At 44.6% G+C, this 21,154-nt stretch overlaps 1 protein-coding gene across 1 annotated transcript in view; it reads left to right on the top strand.

Annotated features, from left to right (window-relative positions):
* The first annotated feature begins 434 nt into the window (after window positions 1–434).
* The window catches only part of BDH1 (3-hydroxybutyrate dehydrogenase 1), a 36,033-nt gene continuing 15,313 nt past the window's right edge, over window positions 435–21,154 (top strand). Inside the window, exons 1-3 of the mRNA XM_049628370.1 lie at window positions 435–815; window positions 7,803–7,875; window positions 8,496–8,606. Of these exons, the coding sequence (XP_049484327.1) occupies window positions 661–815; window positions 7,803–7,875; window positions 8,496–8,606 (339 nt within the window). The 5' untranslated portion in view covers window positions 435–660. The remainder of the gene's footprint in view (window positions 816–7,802; window positions 7,876–8,495; window positions 8,607–21,154) is intronic.

The raw sequence follows: 21,154 nt of genomic DNA, 5'->3' as shown, positions 1-21,154 counted from the left end.
GAAGGTGGTGGGAGAGACTGGGTGTGCATGTGTTTTAATTTAGGTCGATGGAAGTGTGTCTCATTTTCTAGCTCCAGTCTCCATGCGCTGAGAGCTACTGACGAATTGAGGCTCAGAGCCAGACCCTGTTTTTGGTGGGGTGGGGGAGAGAGGTGGAGAGTTGAGTCCGGTGATACGTGCCATGGGCTGGAAGAGCTGCCTGTGGAAGCACGGGACCAAACAGAGTGCAGGCTGGTGTCCTGAGTCACCACAGATTGGTGATCTGCAGGTTGTGGGGAACACAGACATGAGAATGGGACTCATGGAGTTGGAATCCCCAAGGGGGTAGGTCCCCAGGTCCTTCCTGCGGTTGCTACTTAGCTTGGTTTTAGGATCACTGGCCTGGTCCATCTTTCTCATGTTACAAATGGGTGATGGCTTGCCCAGGGTTGCCCAAGGAGTTGGTGGCACAGCCGGAACCAGAACCAGAACCCAGCCTCCTGACTCTTTCTATCCTATGAAGCTGCAGCTTGATGTAGGCGGTGCAGGAGGACACTGTCTGGTGCCATGAGCAGACCTGGGCCAGACAGACAGGTCCAGTTGGGACTCTCACAACCTGGAGTGAAAATGGCCACTCCCGTCTAAGCCCCTGAAAGGTAAACGCGGGAAGGCAACAAGGCAATGCTGAGTATACATTTTGCGTTTCAGAACCCCCCCGGGAGGAGGCTGACCATTCTACCTCTTGTGGCCATAATGCTGACTGCCCGCCTCTTCAGACCCCTGTCACAGCTCCCAGGGAAAACCCTGAGTTTGTGTGATAGAGAAAAGGGAACAAGGTAAGAAACTAAAAGATGGAGGTGCCCTCGAGGGTCACCTTCTAGGCGAAACAGAGCTCTTCACACACGGATGATGCAGGAGGTGTTAAGGCCTGACCCTCAAAGATGTCTGCCAACCCCTGCTCTCTACCAGCAAAGGAAACCCAAAGGTGCCTGCAACAGACAAAGACTTTCACAGGGCACAGAAGAATATCTTTCAACACTGCTTTATTCTCTTCAACTTTTTATTTTGAAATAACTACCCTTATACAAAGGTTGCAAAATTAGTACAAAGGGTTCCTGTGTCTTTCACCTAACTTCCCTTGCATTGTGCAATCAGCAAAACCAGGAAATTACCACTGATGTGATATGATGGACTGATCTAGAGACCTGATTCAAATTTTACCAAATAGCCTACAAACGGACCTTTTCCTGGTTCCAGGTACAAACCAGGGTCCCACAGTGCATTTAGTTGTCATGTCTCCTCAGTCTCTTCCTACTGGGGATAGTTCCTCAGTTTTTGTTGTTCATGACCTTGACACTTTGGAAGAATGCCTGTCAGTTTGCGTTTGTGTGATGTTTTGTCATATTTACACTCCGATCTGTATGTCTGGAAGAGTCCTACCTGAGTGAGGTGATGCCCCTCTTGGAACATAGAATGTTCTATGTCTATGGAGACATAGAACGTTGATGTGTCCCAATACTTTGATCTCCTGGATAATTGCTGTTTTTAAAACTTACACATGGAACCAGTTAACTAAAATGTCCTGAGGCTTCACTGAACTGTTTGTGTGATTTAGAGAAAGCATTAAGTACAAATTAAACAAGCAGCTCTTCTTTGAGAACTTCTGGAATTGCCTTTTCCAAGGGGGTTCAGAGTGCTCTGTTACCTCATTTTTGTCTTTTGCAGCACAGAGGCAAGGAAAAAATAATACGTTCTGTTCCTTTATATTTGAAAGGAGAGAAATTAGGTGTCAGGTTAAATTCAAAGTCTCAGCAGCTAGAAAATTGATGGATATTTTCTATACTGATTAATATGTCTGTCTAGAAGAACATGCATTTAGGCTTTTAGCACCATTTTCTTAAAGGCATTTCCTTGGGCTACAGAAGCTTGGTTGGAGATGGGCTTCAACTAGCAGAAGACCTCATATAAGAAGAGTATAGGGGCATCTGGGTGGCACAGTTGGCTGAGCATCTGCCTCTTGATTTCGGCCCAGGTCATGATCCCAGGGTCGTAGGATTGAGCCCCACGTTGCACTTCATGCCGAGTCTCTCTTGCTCCCTCTGCCCCTTCCCCTGCTCATGCACACGTGCTGTCTCTGAAAGGAGGAGGAGGAGGAGGAGGAGGAGGAGGAGGAAGAGGAAGAAGAAGGGGGGGAGGATGGGGGGGAGGAGAAGGAGGAGGAGGAGTATAAAATGGCCCTTCCCACAAAGGCAGCATCCCATTGAAGAGAGAATGGAGCCTGGCTCTTTTGAAGGACAATGACCTGATGACCTGCCCTCCCCCAGGAGAGGTGACTTACTGGTGCGTTCCCCACCTCCTGGACACCACCTCCTGGATCCTGGTTATACATACCGGTTGGCTTAACTCCAGTGCTCAGCACTGCCTGCCTGGGCATGATGTGTAATACTCCAGGATAGCCTGACCCAGGCAGAGTGGAGAAGGGCTTCTTTATCCTTTCCAGCCTTGGCTCACGTTAGATTCTTTTGGCAGTCACATCACTTGTGATTCATGGTTGAGCGGACTACTATGTTTTCACATATGCTGCTGTGTGAGGCCATATTTCTCCCAAGCTGCATTGTGTCCCTGACATTTGTGCCTCCTAGACTCCATCTTGTTATGATCAGCCTGTCAAATCACTTAGTCATGACTCCTCTCAGCAGAAAGCTGGGTTACCGGTCATTGTGGCTGATTCATGATGGAGGAACAAAAGGGATAGAGACACAGACTGGTAAGATGGAAAAGAAGCCAGGATTAATGCCCTGGCCAGCATGGGGTGGCATCTCAAATGTGGCCTGGCAAGTTCCCAGATGACAGTACTCTGGGGACCAGGGGCTTCTCCCACAGGCCCTCAAGGGAAGTTCCTGCCCCATCTAATGGCGCTGGTAGGTTAGGACAGCAGCCAGCCAGCTCTTCTTCTCTGAATCTGGCTGCTACCTCTTTGGGATTCTACCCCTCAGAAAGTTTACTGACTGTCCCGAGTTGAACTAGAACCGCCTGTGAGACTGGCATAGCTGATGGAGTAAGGGGTTTGGGTGACCCTCAGTTTGCTGCCGCCCCTTCCTGCTGAATCAGAAGGTCAATGGGAGGGGCCTGGGAGTCTGCATTGTAACAAGCTCCCCAGGTGCTTGTCAACTAAAGTTAGAGAATTGAGGTGTTAAGGCCTTTCCAGGCCCAAGAACCCTCAAATTGAGCAGTAGCCCCAAGCTAGGGACCCACAGCAGCTACAGGAGCCTCCCAGTGAGAATAGGAGCAGGACGAGGCGATCCCAGCAATGGCCAAGGGGGAAAGGTGAGAAGCCACGCAGTCCCCAGGAGGGTACCCTCATGTTGCTGGAGCTTCCGCATGCTAATCTTGGCCCCACTCCCCCACCTTGTCAAGGTTGTGCCTCTTGGGAGGTGAGTGTGGAGGGATGGAGCCTTGTGCTGGGTAGAGAAGAAGAAATACACCACTTACAGCTGGGTCTGGGCAGTACAGCCTGCTACAGTACACCCAGAGAGAGTCAAGTCTGGGTCCGAATATATTTGAGAATGGGGAAGTAGATGAGAAAAAATCTGGCGGCAAGTCCGTTTGAAATAAGTTCTTTCTCCTGCTGTGACCTTTCTGTTACTTCTCAAAGTATCAAGTAGTACAAAGGAACTTGCAGGGGGAGGAACACATATAATCTGGTCCAGACGGACACCTTGTTCTTTTTTTGCAGATTAACCTCTGGGGTCTTGGAAAAACAGCGATTCTCTTTGGATAAAATCATTTAACTACCTTTGAACATTCTAACTGTACCATTCTGCTCATGAGACCAGCATGTACTAGGATTTAAAGTCCAAAGAGACTCTTCTATGACAGTTCAAACGGACAGGAGTTTACTCTGGCAGATTTTCTACTGGACCCTCGTTTCTGGCTAGTGAACCCATTGTTCTTGAAGAATGTTGGATAACACATTTTTATGAATATCTAAAAAAACTTTGTTTTGAGTAGATAATATATTAGCAGAGTACAAAATTCAAATGGTAGAAAACAGTACAAGTCTATCTCCTACCTTCTCTCCCCTGTTACCAGCTGCTCACTTGCCTCCACCACCTCCATTTATCATTTCTGGTTTAATATTCGTTTAAAAACTAACTGCACTTCTCCTTCTGGAAAGATGGAGTAGATGTACTTTTCTCTATTGGCTTCCAAAAGGTACGACTAAACCCCCCGGGTATTATGTAAAGCAAGCATAGCAAGATTCTAGAAGATGGAGAGAAGAAGGCAGATCAGCTAGGGACCTCGGGGACTAAGAAACAACACAGTGATGAGCTCTCTAGGTTTTCTTTCCCCTTCATCTATCCCACACTTGGAGCTGAACCCAAAAATGCCAGTGAGCCTAGGCACAAAAAGCCCCAGCAAAAGCTTGCTCTCTTTAGCCAAAAGACCAGCCTAGCAAGACAGAAAACTGTGGACAATAATCACTGCGCTCTAGGCAGCCACCACAGAAAAAAGCTGTGGCCTCCCCCAGATGGTGAGGTGTTGAGCCTGCACCTCCACCTTCACCAGGCTGTAGTGAGGTACTGCACTCCCTCCATCAGGGGTAGTGTCAGAGAAAGCCAACGAGGGGCCAGGACTTTTGTTCTCACCCAGCAGTAATCAGGCACCCTGCCTGTGTGGGTGGGAGTCAGGGAGAATCAGGACTTTGCCAACCTCTCAGCAGTAGTGAGACCACACTCCCGTGCATGTGGGGAGCAGTAGTGAGACATCCCGACCCCTCCCAGGCAGGGAGTATGAGTGGAGACCTCATAGGGAGCCGGAACTCAATCCCTACCCAGGGCGAACACTTTGCACTTTATGAAGGTAGTATTACCCTGGTTCCAAACTCTACAAATACTGTACAGAAAAAGAGGGGGTGCCTGGGTAGCTCAGTTGGTTGAGCATCTGACTCTTGATTTTGGCCGAGGTCATGATCTCAGAGTGTGTGAGATCGAGCCCTGCGTCGGGCTCCACACTGACAGTGCGGAGCCTGCTTGGGATTCTCTCTCTGCTCTCTCTGCCCCTCCCCCGTCCCTGTGTCTCTCAAAATAAATAAACATTAAAAAAAAAAAAAAAAAAGAACCACAGACCAATATCCCTCATGCATACAGATGCAAAAATTCTTAAAATATTAGCAAATAGAATTCAGTAATACACAAAAATATAAACCATGAAAAAATAGGTTTCTTTCAGGAATCATGATAGCACACAAAATAAAAGAATATAAATAAAGTGTATTTTTATATCCTAGCAATGAACTGTGGATATCAAAATTTAAAACAATACCATTTAAAAAACTCAAAAAAATGAGCTACTGAAGCATAAATACAGTAACCATGTACAGGATTTTGTATGCAGGAAACTATACAGTGCTGATGAAAGAAATCAACGATCTAAATAAATCCCATACTATGTTCAGGGATCGAAGAACTCAAAAAAAGTAAAAATGTCAATTTCCCTCAAATTGATATACAAGCTTAGCACAATTTGTATAAAAATCCCAGCCAGATTTTTGTAGATAAGGATAAGATTGTTCTAGAAGTTGTACGAACAGGCAAGGAAAATAGGATAGCAAAAACAGTTTTGAAAAAGAAAAGATGGGAGCACATAGCTCAATGAAACAGAAGAGAGAATCCAGAAATAGACCCACCCAAATATGCCAAACTGATATTTGACAAAGGTGCAAAAGCAATGAAATGCAGAAAAGACAACATTTTCAAAAAATGGTTCTGGAGCAATTGGACATGCTTAGGCCAAAAAAAAAAAAAAAAAAATGCACTTTGACCTAAGTCTCACATTGTATACAAAAGTTAACTCAAAATGGATCATGGACTTAAAATGTAAAACACAAAACTATCACACTCTTAGAAAAAAAACAGGAGAAAATCTTTGGGTTCTGGGGTAGACAGAGTTCCAAAACTTGACACCAAAAGCATTACCCATAAAAGGAAAAATTGATGTCAGACTTCATCAAAATGAAACACGTTCCCTCTGCGAAAGAGCCTGTGAAGAGGATGAAGAGACAACTTCCAGGATAGGAGAAAATATTTGCATACTATATATGTGACAGAGAACTAGCATCTAAAACATGTAACAAACTCTCAAAACTCAATAGTGAGGGGCAGTTGGCTGGCTGAATCAGAGGAGCGTGTGACTCTTGATCTCGGGGTTGTGAGTTCAAGCCCCATGTTGGGTGTGGAGGTAACTTAAAATCTTGGGGTGCCTGGGTGGCTCAGTCAGTCAAGCACTGACTTCAGCTCAGGTCATGATCTCACGGTTGGTGAGTTCAAGCCCTGCATCGGGCTCTGTGCTGACAGCCCAGAGCCTGGAGCCTGCTTCAGATTCTGTGTCTCCCTCTCTCTCTCTGCTCCCCCAACCCCAGCTTGTATTCTCTCTCTGTCTCTCAAAAATAAACGTTAAAAATTTTTTTAATAAAAAAATAAATAAAATAAAATCTTAAAAAAAAGAATATAGACAAAAGACATGAAGAGACATCTTACCAAAGAACATATACAGATGGCAAATAAGTACATGAAAAGATGTTCAACATCATTAGCCATTTGAGAAATGCAAATTAGAAACGGTGAGATTATCTTTTTTAGTCATCAGTATGGCTAAAATAAAAGTGGTGAGACCACCAAATGCTGGCAAGGATATGGAGAAACTGGATCACTCATCCGTTGCTGCTGTAACGTAGAAGGCTTCAGCCACTTTGCAAAACAGTGTGAAGGTTTCTTAAAAACTAAACATGCAACTACCATATGACCCAGCAATTGCTCTCCTGGGCATTTACCCAAGAGAAAAATAGATTTGCACAAAAACTTGTACAGGAATGTTCATAGCAGCTTTATTTGTAATAACTCCAAACTGGAAACATTCTGGATGCCCTTTAATAGTTGAATGGTCAGGGGCACTTGGCTGGGTCAGTCAGTAGAGCATGCAACTCTTGATCTCAGGGTGGTGATTTCCAGCCCCATGTTGGATGTGGAGCCTACTTAAAAACAAACAAAAATAGTTGAACGGTTAAACTGTGGTATACCCATGCCATGAAATACAATGTAGCAGTAAAAAAAGAATATTGATACATGCAACAATCTGGATGAATCTCCAGAGAATTATGTTCAGTGAAAAAAGCAATCCTAAAAGGTTATATATACTGTGTGACTCCATTTATATAACATTCTTGAAATGACAAAATTGTAGCGATGGAGAGCAGATTAGTGGTTAAAGAGGCTATGAGGTGGGAGAGAAGTGGGTGTGGCAATAAAAGGGTAACATGAGGGATCCTTGTGGTGATGGAAATCTTCTGTATTTTCACTGTATGTCAATATCCTGATTGTGATATTGTGCTATATAGTTTTGCAAAATGTTGCCATTGGGGGAAATTGGGTAAAGGGTTACAGGACATCTCTCTGTGTTATTTTTTAACTGCATATGAATCTACAATTATTTCAAAAACAAAAGTTTAATTGAAAAATAGCTATCAGGAAGCAGCGTAAAACCTAAGGGTTAAGACATTGAATTTGCAAAAGGCTTTGTTAACAAAGCTGTATCACTGGAGGACGATTCCATTCCTTACACAGTGGCAAGAATGGCCACTGCAAACTGCTGGCTTACTTTGTCCCAGCCTTGCAACCCCAGAGGAAAAAGGTCCTCTTCCTCACTAGTACCAGCAGATTGTCCTCAGGGGCTTGGAGTGGGGAGCAGTGGGGTGCTCACTGGTACCCAGGAACAGGGCCAGGTGTGACCACAGACTTTACTCATGGTTTCCTTCTCTCTTGCAGACGCATGCAGCTGCTTTACTCCGCCTCCCCTGTCCCTCTCAGCCTGCGCACTTACTCTGATGAGGTGAACCCGGTGAGTGGCAGTCCAGCTGAAAACCAGCCAGGTGGTCAGAGCCCTTCCCTTCCGACCCCCGGCCCCGGGCCACCCTCAGAGCAGGGCCTCAGTGCTTCTGAGACATCTGGAACCACTTTCCACTCTCTTAACTGCCCCCTTTACCCCCATCAAATGAAGTTAGGGGTTGAGTTTAGACTCTGGAATCTCTCATTCCTGGTTTCAGTTCCAGCTCTACCACTAACTAACTACCTTGGGTATTTAGAAAATATCTATTTCCTCACTTGCAACGTAGTATAATAATCATACAGTATGGAGTTACTATGGGGATTAAATAAGAAAAATGCATGCACAGTGCCTTGCGTATGGTAAGAAACGATCAATATACCATAATGATGGGGATGGTGGTGTTGGGGATTATAGATTAGGGAACTGATGCCAGAAAGGTTAGAACCTGGTCTGATTCTGAGTCTAAGCATTTCCCACTATACCATGGTGCTTCTCTAGAAAGCTAGAGGCGGGTGGGCAGGGCCAGGACTGGCTCACTCAGGAAGCACTAATCGTTACTGCCCAGAGGAGGCTTGATCACTATGCTCATAGGATCTTGGGTTCCTAATGTGGGGTATGACCTTCTAAAACAGGTTGGCAGCAAAGCTGTCCTGGTCACAGGCTGTGACTCGGGATTTGGGTTCTCGTTGGCCAAACATCTGCATTCAAGAGGCTTCCTTGTGTTTGCTGGCTGCTTGATGAAGGTAAGAGATGGGTCATCTTTGTCACCATTGTCCTTTACACATACTTATTGTTTTGTAGTGTTTTTAAAATTGTAGTAAAATATGCATAAAATTTACTGTCTTAACCACTTTTAAGTGTACTCTTCTTCAGTGGTATTAAATATATTCACATTGTTGTACAGAAATTACCCCCATCCATCCCCATAACACTTTTCATCTTGTAAAACTGAAACTCTATACCCAATAACAATAACTGTCCATCCCCGTTTCCCCACTCCGCCCCCTGGCAATCATCATTACAATTTCTGTCTTTATGAATTTGGCTACTGTAAGTACCTCATATAAGTGGACTTTTACAGTATTTGTCTTTTGGCGACTGGCTTATTTCACCTGGCATAATGCCCTCAAAGTTTGTCCGTATTGTAGCATGTTACAGAATATCTTTCCTTTTTAAGGCTGAATAATATGCCATTGTATGTATGTGTCACATTTCGCTTATCCATTCGTCTGCTGTTGAACACTTACTTGTGTTGCTTCCAAGTTTTAGCTATTGTGAACATGGGTGTACACATGTCTCTTTGAGACCCTGCTTTCAATTCTTGTCCGTGTATACCAGAAGTAGAATTGCTAGACCATATGGTAGTTCTATTTATTTTTAAGTGTTTATTTACGTATGAGGGAGAGAAAAAGAGAGAGGGCAGGGGAGGGGCAGAGAGAGAGGGAGACAGAGGATCCGAACTAGGCTCTGTGCTGAAAGCAGCCTGGTGTGGGGCTCAACCTCAGGAACCGTGAGATCATGATCTGAGCCCCAGCTGGATGCTTAACTGACAGAGCTACCCAGGCGCCCCATATGGTAGTTCTATTGTTAAGTGAGGAAGTTCCATTTTAAATGAACTGCTTTCCACAGTGGCTACACTATTTTACGTTCTCACCAATGGTGTACAACAGTTCCAATTTTTCCACAGCCTCACCGATATTTGTTTTCTGTTGCTGATGTTTTATAGTGGCCACCTTAATGCCTGTGAGGTGATATCTCATTGTAGTTTCGATTTGCATTTCCCTGATGAGCCTCTTTTCATGTGTTTATTGGCCATTCATTATCTTCTGTGGAGAAATGTCTATTCCAGTCCTTCACCCGGTTTTAAACTGGGTCATTTATTTTTTGTTACTGTTGAATTTTAGGACTTACATATTCTAGATATTGAATCCTTATCATATAAATGATTTACAAATATTGTCTCCTATTCTGTGAGTTGTTTTTTTACTCCATGGGTAGTGTCTCTTAATATACATGATTAAAAAATTTTTATGCCAATTTTTTCTTCTGTTACCTGTGCCTTTGATGTCATATCCAAGAAATCATAGCCAAACCCAAAGTTAGGGTGGTTTTGTCTTGTTTTTCTCTAAGCCTTTTACTTTGGTGGGGGGGTGTTACATTTAGATCTTTGGTCTATTTTGAATTAATTTTTGTATATGGTATTAGATAAGGATCCAACTTATTTCTTTTGCATGTGCATTTCCAGTTTTCCAGCACCATTTGTTGAAAATACCATTTTTTTTTTTCATTGAATGGTCTTGGCACCCTTGCAAAAGTCATTTGACCGTACACGTGAAGATTTCTTTCTGGGCTCTTTCTTCTATTCTGTTGTTTCATATGTCTGTCTTTATGCCAGTACTAGACTGTTTTGACTAATGTAGCTTTGTAGTAAGTTTTGACATCAGTAAGTCTGTATCATCCAGTTTTGTTCTTCTTTTTCAAGATTGTTTTAGCTTTCTGGGGTCCCTTGAGACTTCATGTGAATTTTAAGTTGTGTTTTTCTGCAAAAAACATCACTAAGATTTTTACAGGTATTGGATTAAATCTGGAGATTTCTTTCGGTAGTATCTACAGTTTAACAATATTAAGTCTTCTGATCCATGAATGTGGGATGTGTTTCCATTTATTTATACCTTCTTTAGTTTCTTTCAGAAATGTTTCACAGTTTTCGTTGTCCAAATCTCTCACCTCCTTGGTTAAGTTAATTCCTAAATATGTTATTCTTTTTGATGCTGTTGTAAATGGAATTGTTTTTGTGATTTCCTTTTCAGATCGTTCATTGAGTACAGAAATGCAACTGATTTTTGTGTGTTGACTTTGTATCCTGCTACTTTGCTAAATTCGTTTTTTAGGGGCGCCTGGGTGGCTCAGTTGGTTAAGTGGCCGACTTAGGCTCAGGTCACGATCTCACAGCCCGTGAGTTCTAGCCCCGCGTCGGGCTCTGGGCTGACAGCTCAGAGCCTGGAGCCTGTTTCAGATTCTGTGTCTCCCTCTCTCTGACCCTCCCCCGTTCATGCTCTGTCTCTCTCTGTCTCAAAAATAAATAAACGTTAAAAAAAAAATTTGTTTTTTAGTTCCAGTAAGTTCTTCAGGGAATCTATAGGGTTTTCTATGTATAAGACCATGTTATCTGAAAACAATTTTACTTCTTCCTTTCCAACTTGGATGCCTTTCATTTCTTTGACAGACTCCAGAGTTCCAAAATAGTTACTTCAGACAGATTCTGCCAGTACACTTGTCTGGGGCAGGGGGGCGGGGAGAGATTCCTGGTGCTTCCTACTCTACCATCTTCCCAGAATCCTCCTTCAAGCTGAGTATTTCATACCAGTACTATGGGCCAAGATTTGTAGTTGTTTTTTAATTGCTTTCCTAACAACTGGTTCATCTGTTGCTTAAAACAGACCATACCTTTTCTATTCACTTCATTCTCACTTGTTCTTCATGGCTTTGTTCATTCATTCATTTATTCATTCATTTGCCAAATGCCAATGATGTGCCTGACGCCTTGATAGGTTCTCTAGAGGAATAAGACCTGGTCCCTGCATCTGAGGAGCTCACTGTCCAGTGGTAAGGGGACAGCCATGCACAGACACAGCTGGAAGAGTTAGAGCAAAGAGGGCTCTCAGGGTTGTGCAAAGAGTGTTTCATGAGATTGCATGGAAGGAAGGGATTGATTCTGGCATCACGGCAGAGGTGACATTTGTTCTGGGCTATGGAGAATGAATAATGCTGTCCCAGGTGGAGACTGGGAGTTCTGGATAGAAACTGAGGATCCTTTGAAATTCCTCAAGTGGAATTTGGGGGCGTATGAAGGGAAGCATTGGGACATGAAGCTGCAAAAGTAATCAGGGACAGTTCTCCTGATTTGTAAAGTTGTACAACCTCATCACAATCCACTTTTAGAACATTTCCATCACTTAGACATTTCCCTCCTGTCCATTTTCACTTAATTCCCACACCTTTCTCTAGTCCTAGACAGCACTGATTTCTGTCTCTTTAGATTTGCCCTTTCTGGACTGCTCATGTATGGAATCATACAGTGCATGGGCTTTTATGCCAGGCTTCTTTCACTCAGCATAATGTTTTTGAGGTTCTCCTTGTTGTAGAATGTATCAGCAGTTTACTTCTTCTTATTGCTGGATAGTATTCTATTGTATGGATGTACCACATTAAAAAAAATTAATTCACTAGTTGATGGATATTTGGGTGGTATGTTTGGATTTTTTGGCCATTATGAATTATGCAGCTATAAACATTCATATACATCTCTCTGTGTAGAAATGTTTTTACCAGATTCCTTTTAACAGAATTTAGAAACCAACAGCTGTGCTCTTTGTCTCTCTCAGTGGACAGAACTAGAAGATGTATAAATAATCACACACACATATACATACATATGCACACACTGTATATATTTATAACTATCCCCTATCTACATTTCCTATAAATATCACACACACACACGCACGCACACACGCACACACACACATTCATGCACGTATAATTCATGAGGTTATACTGACCTTCTATTCCAGTTCAACACTACAGCATTCTTCTTTGCTTCCCTCATTCCATATTTCTTTTTTTTTAATTTTTAAAAATGTTTATCTATTTTTGAGAGAGAGAGAGCACGAACAGGGAAGGGGCAGAGAGAGAGGGAGACACAGAATCTGAAGCAAGCTCCAGGCTCTGAGCTGTCAGCACAGAGCCCAGCTCAGGGCTCAAACCCATGAACCGTGAGATCATGACCTGAAGCAAAGTCGGATGCTTAACTGACTGAGCCACCCAGGTGCCCCCCATATTTCTGTCTTCCTTTTCCTGCAGTTTGAACATTGATCCCCAACTATATCAATATATTTACTCATTTGGTTAATACTATAATACACACACAATTGCTTCAGAATACTACATTCATACCATTACAAACAAAAACCTACTAAGTTGTGTCAGCTCAGTTCCTCCAAGAAGCAGATGCCGCCATAGGATAAGATGTGCAAGAGATTGATTTGGGAAGTGCCTGTAATGGCTAAAGGGGAATAGGGCAGGAAAAGGCAGGAAAATCCTTTAGATTGTGGTGCCATTCTGTGAAAAACAGTGGGAAGGAAGGAGGGTTAGGTAGGCAGAATTTCTGACTGCGGTCCAGTCCGAGAGTCTCATTTGGGACGATTAGGCATCTCCAAGTAAAGTATACCAGGAATGGCCCAGTATTCCTGCCATGCTGGGCCACTGGCTGAGAGCAGCTCAGGCCAGCATGGCCGTGGCCATGGCATTCATGCTACAGTGGATCTGAAGATGAGGCAGCCAGAGACCTTCAGTCAACTGCTCCTGCAGCAGATTGTCTTGAAGGGAGGTCTACTGCAGTAGAGCTTAAGATTTCTTTGAAGTGTTTTTATGTATTAACTGTGTTTAGAAGTTAACGTGGACCAGGAAAAAAAAAAGTTACTTGGACAGCATCCAAGAAAACAGTCATAAAGAAATGATAAGAAATATAGCCAAAGATTTATCTATGAAGACCATAATCGAAGTACTATTTGTAATAATAAAAACTTGGGAATAACCTAAATGACCAACAACAGAGAAATCGGAAACTAAATGACAGTAGAGCCCTAATGGGAACTATTAGGATCTTCATTATAAATGAGTGAATGAGGGGCTCCTGGGTGGCTCAGCCGGTTAAGCATCCGACTTGGGCTCAGGTCATGATCTCGTGGTTCATGGGTTCAAGCCCCATGCCAGGCTCTGTGCTGACAGCTCAGAGCCTGGAACCTACTTTGGATTCTGTGTCTCCCTCTCTCTGCCCCTCCCCTGGTCATTCTCTCTCTCTCTCTCAAAGAAGGAATAAACATTAAAAAAAAAAAAAATGAATGAATGTTACTTGGATTAATTTTTTATTTTCTTTGTCATTATTTTATTTTAAATACAGTTTGATTCATTTATTTGTATTTTGTTCCTTTCATTCTTGTTAATTTAATGTTGGAATATGTAAAACATTAAGGTTCTAACATCAAATTATATTAAAAATACATTCAAAGTAGTGTTAGTCTTCTACCTCCTATCTTTCCCACCCCATTCTTTCATTTTCCCCTTCCCACACAAATGTTTGTATCCTGCATGGACCTTTTTGAGTTTTTTTTTTTTTTAGGAAAAAAACCTTTATAATATACCAGAAATCACTCCATGTGAGTTCACAGAGATCTTCCTAACTTTTTTTTTTTTAACAACATTGTAGTACTCCATTGTGTGGTTGGACCATAGTTTACCCCACCAATCTCCTATATGTGAACATTTAGAATATTTTTCAATATCTTGCAATTGTAAATAATGCCACAATGAATAACTTCGTGCATGTGTATTTTTGTATTTGTTGGGGGTTTATCTTAGGGTAAATTCTTAGGAATGAGATTACCCGTATGTCAAGAGTTAATAAAATATGTCATCATTTTTTAAAGATATCTCCACATTTGTCATCATAGGGGCCGTGTAACTTTACATTCCCACCAGTAATGTATGAGAGGGTCTGTTTCCACACAATTTCACCAACAGTGTACTTGAAGTTTCTTTTATTTATTTTGAGAGAGAGAGAGAGAGAGTGCAAGCAAGGGAGGGGCAGAGAGAGAGGGATCCCGAACAGGCTCCTCACTGTCGGTGCAGAGCCCGACACGGGGCTCAAATCAGATCATGACCCCAGCCGAAATCAAGAATTGGACTCTCAACCAACTGAGCCACCCAGGCACCCCATGTACTTTAAGCTGTTGATTTTTGCCAATCTGATAGGTGAGAAATATATCCTAGTACAGTTTTAATTTGCATTTCTTCTGTTGTGAGTTCTGCCCTGGTATTTAAAGGCATGAGTGACCCAGAAGTTGCCATTTAGCAACCTTCACGCTCACTGTTGACCAGAACTTAGTCACATGGCCTTACCTAGCTGCTAGGGAGGCTGGGAAATGTAGTCCATATTCGGAGATAGTATGTACCCTGCTTAAAGTTAGGAGTTCTACTGCTATAGAAGAAGGGAAGAATGGGTATTTAGAATAATTTGCTGCCTCTTCTCAGTAGATGAGATATTTTTCTTTATTTTGAAGGCAGTAAGAATCCAGAGAAGGCATTTTTTTATAGTAGGTTTAATACTGTGAAAACAATACCTGTCCAATGTACATGTTCAATAAGATAAACAAACACAAATAATACAGTAATTTGCATGGCCATGGTTTGAACATATTTCGAAATCAGAGAGGGTTTCTGGACTTAAAGCTGTATTACAAAGCTGTAATCGTCAAGACAGTATGGTGCTGGCACAAATCAGAGAGGGTTTATTTGTCTTTTTAATTTTTCCTTCTTTTGAATTATGAAAGTAATACATATTTATAATAGATTCAAACCAGACAGAAGTGGATGATATAAAAAAGGCAAGTGTTTTTACTGCAGTCTCTTGCCCCAGAATAACTAAAACGTATGTGTGCACATTATTTGTGACTTTTGCTATTAAAATCAAAGCCACAGTGAATCGTCTTACACATATCTTTGCATGATTTTCATTAGTCATTCTTAGGAAAAATTTCTAGATATGAAAATATTGGGTAGAAAAAGGTGTACAGATTTTAGGTTTCATTCAAATCTGCCAAACTGCTGCCTCCAAAAGCCATACCAATGCCTACTCCCTGTGATAGTGCATGCAAAAACCTGTTTCAGAATGGATTTGGGGATGATGGGTGGGGCATATTTGGAGCTGGGTTCTCTGCATAACGTGGACCTGCTTCAACAGGTCCTGGCAGGAGCTGTGATGCCACAGAATGTTTTGTGCCTTTGAAGTTCCTTCTCCATGTCTTAAACACCTGTGCCATTATGGTGGCTTACCCAGTGACCCAGGGGCTGCACCCTGACTCCACATTGCAGGACAGAAGCTGCTGAGTGCTGAAGAGGAGCTTTTGAGAGAGAGTCATGACCTTGGATTCTAGTGCCGTATCAGCCACTAGCCCGGGACTAGGCACTTCCCCTCCCCGAGCCCCTTACTTGTAATAAGGGGGTTGGACTGGGTGCTCTTATTCCGTCCACCCCCATGGCAGTGATTCTGATATAGTGACTGGTATTTTCTTCAAAATACCAGACAAGGTCATTGCCAGATTATGTCTGTTGGAGCTACTTCTTGACTATTTTGATGTCATGGTCTGTCTTTTCTGGTCAAAAGCTAGAGGAGACAGAAGTCACTAGAGGTTTGAATTAATTATGCACAGCAGAAAGCAGTCAGGGCCACCAGAGACCAGGGATGAAGTGCTATAGGAATTGAAAACAGGAGGTCGGTCTTCCAGCCTGCTTCTGCGATGTTAAGCCACATGGTGGATTCTGACTACATCTGTGCCCAAACACTCCACATGCTCTTATCTCAGTCCCTGGGCCAACTCAAGGACTTGGCTCCAGAGATGTTTCTCCTCTCCTACATCATTAACTCCTCGCTCTCTACTGAATCATTTGGTTGCATGTGCACGCACACACATACACACACACACCCACTCTCTCTCTCTGACACAACCCCATATCCTGTGTCTGCTACTACCTTATTTCTCTGCATCCCCAGAGGGTTGTTTGTAATAGATATTTTCGCCTGTTTACTTCCCATTTTATTTCCAACCCATCTAGATTAGACTTTGGGCCCCACCACTCTGTTTATTTGTTCTTTCACCCAACAAATATTTATTGAGTACCTACTATGAGCTAACAATGTTCTCCTTTTGAGATACAGCATATACCAATTCAGGGAGGGTAAGCTCCCTTGTGGAGCTTATGTGGAGGAGGGGAGATGCACAGGGAGATAGAGAAGACAAAAATGTAAATTGCTTTTCTATGGGATATTGAAGCTGTGGAGAAAAATAAAACAGGAAAGAAGATGGATGGTGAATTTGGTAGAGCGGGTGTTGAGTTTAAAGAGGGAAGAAAGTCCTTACCGAGAAAGTGACATTGGAAGGAGGTAAGGGGTAAGGGAGCAAGGCTTGCAGGTTTGAGGGGGAAGAAGGGATAGCCAAGCCAAAGCCCAAGCAGGGTGTGTGCCTGTGTGTATTAGACAACAGCAGGAGGCCTCTGTGGCTGCAGTGAGGGAGGGAGGGGGAGTGGTGTGAGGTGAAAATGGAATTGGGGGTGGATCTTGTATCAGAGAAGGGACAGATTGCCTCTCTCTGGGAGTGGGAGAAGGCTTGATAGGCCAAGGTGGCATCTCATTGCCATCTGGAAGGACAAACAGGAGTTCCTGTGATGGAGTTTGCGTACTTAGACACTGTCAGTAGTTTGAGGTAGGTGAAGCCCAGAACCCTCCTGGAGGGAGAGGAGACCAGCTGGGAAAAGAAGGCAGGGAACCAGGAAGGCCCCTGGATGCCTCTGAACAGCTTTTATCAAGGATGCCGGCAGCCCTCATTTTGCTGGATCCATTGGCCACTTCTCGGATCGTATCATACTCAACCCATTAGCAGCTTTGACCTAACAAACCACTCTTGTTTGTTACACATTGTTTCTTGCCTTTTGGACACTTGCTCTCTTGGTTTTTCTTCCATTTCCCTTGCGAGCTGCTCTTGCTACTCATCCTGTGATTATTACAATGCCCCAGGCTTGCTCCTCTTCAGTGTTTCTAATATGTGCGTTAACTGCTCCCATTTAACATGCTGAGTGTCCTCACTCCTGCCTTGAGGTGCTAGAGAGTCTGTAAAACCTTCCTGCCACGATTAGTGATTAGTCCTTAGTGATTAGTCCGTCACCTGCCTCAAGATGGTAATAAGTGGAGGTGGAAGAGGTGGAGAGGTTGGACAGAGTTGTTAATGTGCTGTGATATTTTCCTTCTGGTCTCCAGTAAAATGAGGTGGACTTCAAGAAAAGTACTAGGAAAAACAGACTCTTAACCATGGAGAACAAACTGATGGTTACCAGGGTGGGGAGTAGGGAGTGGGGCGGGGCTGGGGGTAGGGGGACAAGTGATGGGGATTCAGGAGTGCCCTTGTGATGACCAGCAGGTGATGTATGGAAGTGTTGAATCACTGTAATATACACCTGAAACTAGTAGAACATTGTATGTTAACTAATTGGAATTAAAATTAAAAAAAGCGGGGAGCCTGGGTGGCTCAGTCAGTTGAGTGTCCAACTTTGGCTCAGGTCATGATCTTATAGTTTGTGAGTTCAAGACCCACACTGGGCACAGAGCCCGCTTTGGATCCTCTGTCCCCCCTCTCTCTACTCCTCCCCGCTCACGGTCTCTCAAAAATAAACATTAAAAAAACAAAAACAAAAACAAACTTAAAAGCTACCTGGAGAGCTTACCATTTATGCTCTGGAGTCTGAGGCCACAGAATGGTACCTTATTATTTACCAACCGAAGTCTAGAGCCCCAATAATGAGGCCAGAGTGGCTCATCTGGAGGCAGAGCAAAGAACGCTGTACCAGGAAAGGGTCGTCCTTCTGCCCGGAAGGACACGCTTGCCTGGACCTGATGTGGACAAGGGGGAGGGCTCCCCCGAGTCATCATAAGGGTGCCCATCCAGTGAGACTCCTAGGAGCACCCATGTGGCCCCAGCCAAAGGGCTGCCTCACTGAAGCCGAGGCTGAGGGAGAAGAGGCACAGGAGATGTCCAGGGGAGGGATCCCTGCAGAACCCACAAAAGCACCCCAAGAAGGGAGGGCCAGCTCTTGTGCACCTGCTGTCCCAGGGCATGGACAGCAAGACAGCAGGAGTACCAGCCTCTGAAGACTACAGTCTTGCCCCCTAATTTGCCAGTCCCTGGATCCCACCCCAGAAAGGGTCAGAGATTAAGGCACAGGTGAGGAGGAGCTAGAAAACAGGGAGAAAGACAATCTTCACCCCTACCTGCATCCCGTGGGTTTTCTGCACTCCCTCAGGCCTGGGTCAGGGCAGGTTTTAAATTGGATACAAGTTTGAGGGTTTGGGTCTTCAAACCAGGCTGGGCACCCTAAGTCAAACAAAGAGGCTCTATTATCTGAGAGTGTGTGGAATCGCTACAAGAATTGCCTGAGATTTCATCCAGGGGTAGAAAGAGAGCTGACAGATGAAATTTAAAGGGATAGTAAAAGGGGCACCTGGGTGGCTCAGTCGGTTAAGTGTCTGACTGTGGCTCAGGTCATGATCCCACGGTTGGTGAGTTCAAGCCCTGCGTTGGGCTCTATGCTGACAGTTCAGAGCCGGGAGCCTGCTTCAGATTCTGTGTGTCTCTGTCTCTGCTCCTGCCCTGCTCGTGCTCTGTCTCTCTCTGTCTCTCAAAAATAAATACACGTTAAAAAAATAATAAAGGGATAGTGAAAGAAGTGGGTTTATTAGTAAACCAGTTACATAGGCACCAGCACAGCAGGACTGAAAGCTTGTCCCTGAGCAGCAGGACAGATGAAGACGAAGACACAAAAACCCTGGAGCCAGGGAGTGTGGCCTTGGACTAAGGACAGGTGGATCTGGAAGGGGACCAGCTGCCCTGGTCTGCAGCCCTTGGGCTGAAACAGCTCCAAACAGCTGGAGGTAAACTGACGGTCGTGGTGTCCCTGCTGACGTGGCTGTCAGGAGCAGGATGTGAAGGCTGCTCAGAGTAATGAGAACTCTTGGGGACATCTGTCAGGTGAAGGTAGGAGGTGGGTTTCTCTCCTGGGGTCCTGAATGCTGAGCCCAAAGCTGTGAGCAGTGAGGTTAACCCCCAGTTTCTCTGGGGGAAGGCTGTTAGCTGCTCTGTTACCAAACTAAGTTCATGTGGGCCCCCTGACATGGATGAGGAGTCTCCCCTGGGGATTTCAGGGACATTGGCTCAATGCTGGCTAGAGGCTCAAGGGGAGGTCTGGTGTGGGGTCTGAGAGTTGCTGAAAGGTGGTAGCAGGGTTAACAAAGCCCAGGAAGAAGACAGGACCCATGGGTGCCTCTCCCGGTGGAAGTAGGCGTCAGTACCCCTTGGGCACTCAGACCACTTGGGCTCTGCTCTGAGGGGCATTCGAGGAAGCATGACATGAAGACTGCATGAACACAAGATACGTGTTTTTGTGGTACCTGCGTGCTGTCTGGGGAAGAGAGAGGTGTCTGTGGGCACCAGCCCCTCCCACCTCCAGGCCTGAAGATGGTGTCGTCCCAGGGAGTTCTTTGCTGGTGGAGCCGTCTGTGGGAACGGCAGCAGAAGCTCTACCTGTAGATGGAACACCCGTCGTGTTGTCTAGGAAGGGCTACGCATGTTGCTTCTTTCAGGGGAGGCTCCCTGTAGAGGGTGACTGTTTCGGGGTGTAGGAGATCTTAGTGGGGGGTGGGGGGGGATCAGCCTGGCCTTCTGTCTCCTGCCTGGGTTTTCTCTGCACCACGTTCCGCCCCATGACCTCCACCCTCACTGTCTGAGCTCCTGGGCAGTCTACACCATCCGTGGACTGTGAAAGTCACTTCTTGTTTTGGGCTGAGTTTCTTCCTGGCCCTGCTTCTGTTTTGTGGGCTGCGTGGGACAAGTCTGCTCCCTCCCTGTCCTGTTCTCCCCAAGTCTCTCTCCAGAGTGATTATCTCCAGCACCTTTGGCCCCATTTGACATAGTCCCTTCGCCATTCTCTCCTTTGTCCCTCTGACATGCATGTGCAGAGTGTCCAGCCTTGGGGTTAGGGTCCTCGTGGTTCAGACCACTTAATGAGGCTCAGCCTAATTTGTAGAGAAGTTTTCACCGCTGACATATGCTGACATCCTTGTGCTTCCTACTCTTGCCCTTGCTGAGGATGTTTGCTTCAGTACTGCTTGTAGCTCAGGCAAGCCCTTGGCTGGGAGTAAGGATAGCTCCCTCACGTCAGCATCTGGCAGCTATGTAGTCCTCTTATAAGATGCGTTACCGTTTCATGCACCACTAAGAAAGTCACTGTCAATCAAACTGTAATGGACAGTGTTTGACTTTCACATCCATTGTAGCTGATCCCTATGGTGGAAAAAATGTGGATTATAGAATAGATGAAATATGGTAATACAACCGGCCTCATGATGTGAGGGCTAATGAGAAATGCACGGCAAGTGCTTAGCACAGTGGGAAGCACGGTAAACACTCAGTAAATGATGCCTGCTTTTATCCACACCCTCCAGCAGCTCACCACTGCCCCCAAGAAGACCGCCACCCACCTCCCCAGCCGCATGTGCAACCATTTCCTTATCTGCTCTGCCTGAAAAGGACTTTCCTATGCCTGAGATGTCCCATCCCCAGGGCCCCTCTGGTTCATGGCCTCAGCTGTCACTGTTCTTGAAAGGCCTTCCCTGTCTGTCCCACCT

The sequence above is a fragment of the Panthera uncia genome, chromosome C2 (assembly GCF_023721935.1).
Source record: "Panthera uncia isolate 11264 chromosome C2, Puncia_PCG_1.0, whole genome shotgun sequence".
NCBI classification, from domain to species: Eukaryota; Metazoa; Chordata; class Mammalia; order Carnivora; family Felidae; genus Panthera; species Panthera uncia.
This window is presented reverse-complemented; position numbering and strand designations above follow the sequence as displayed.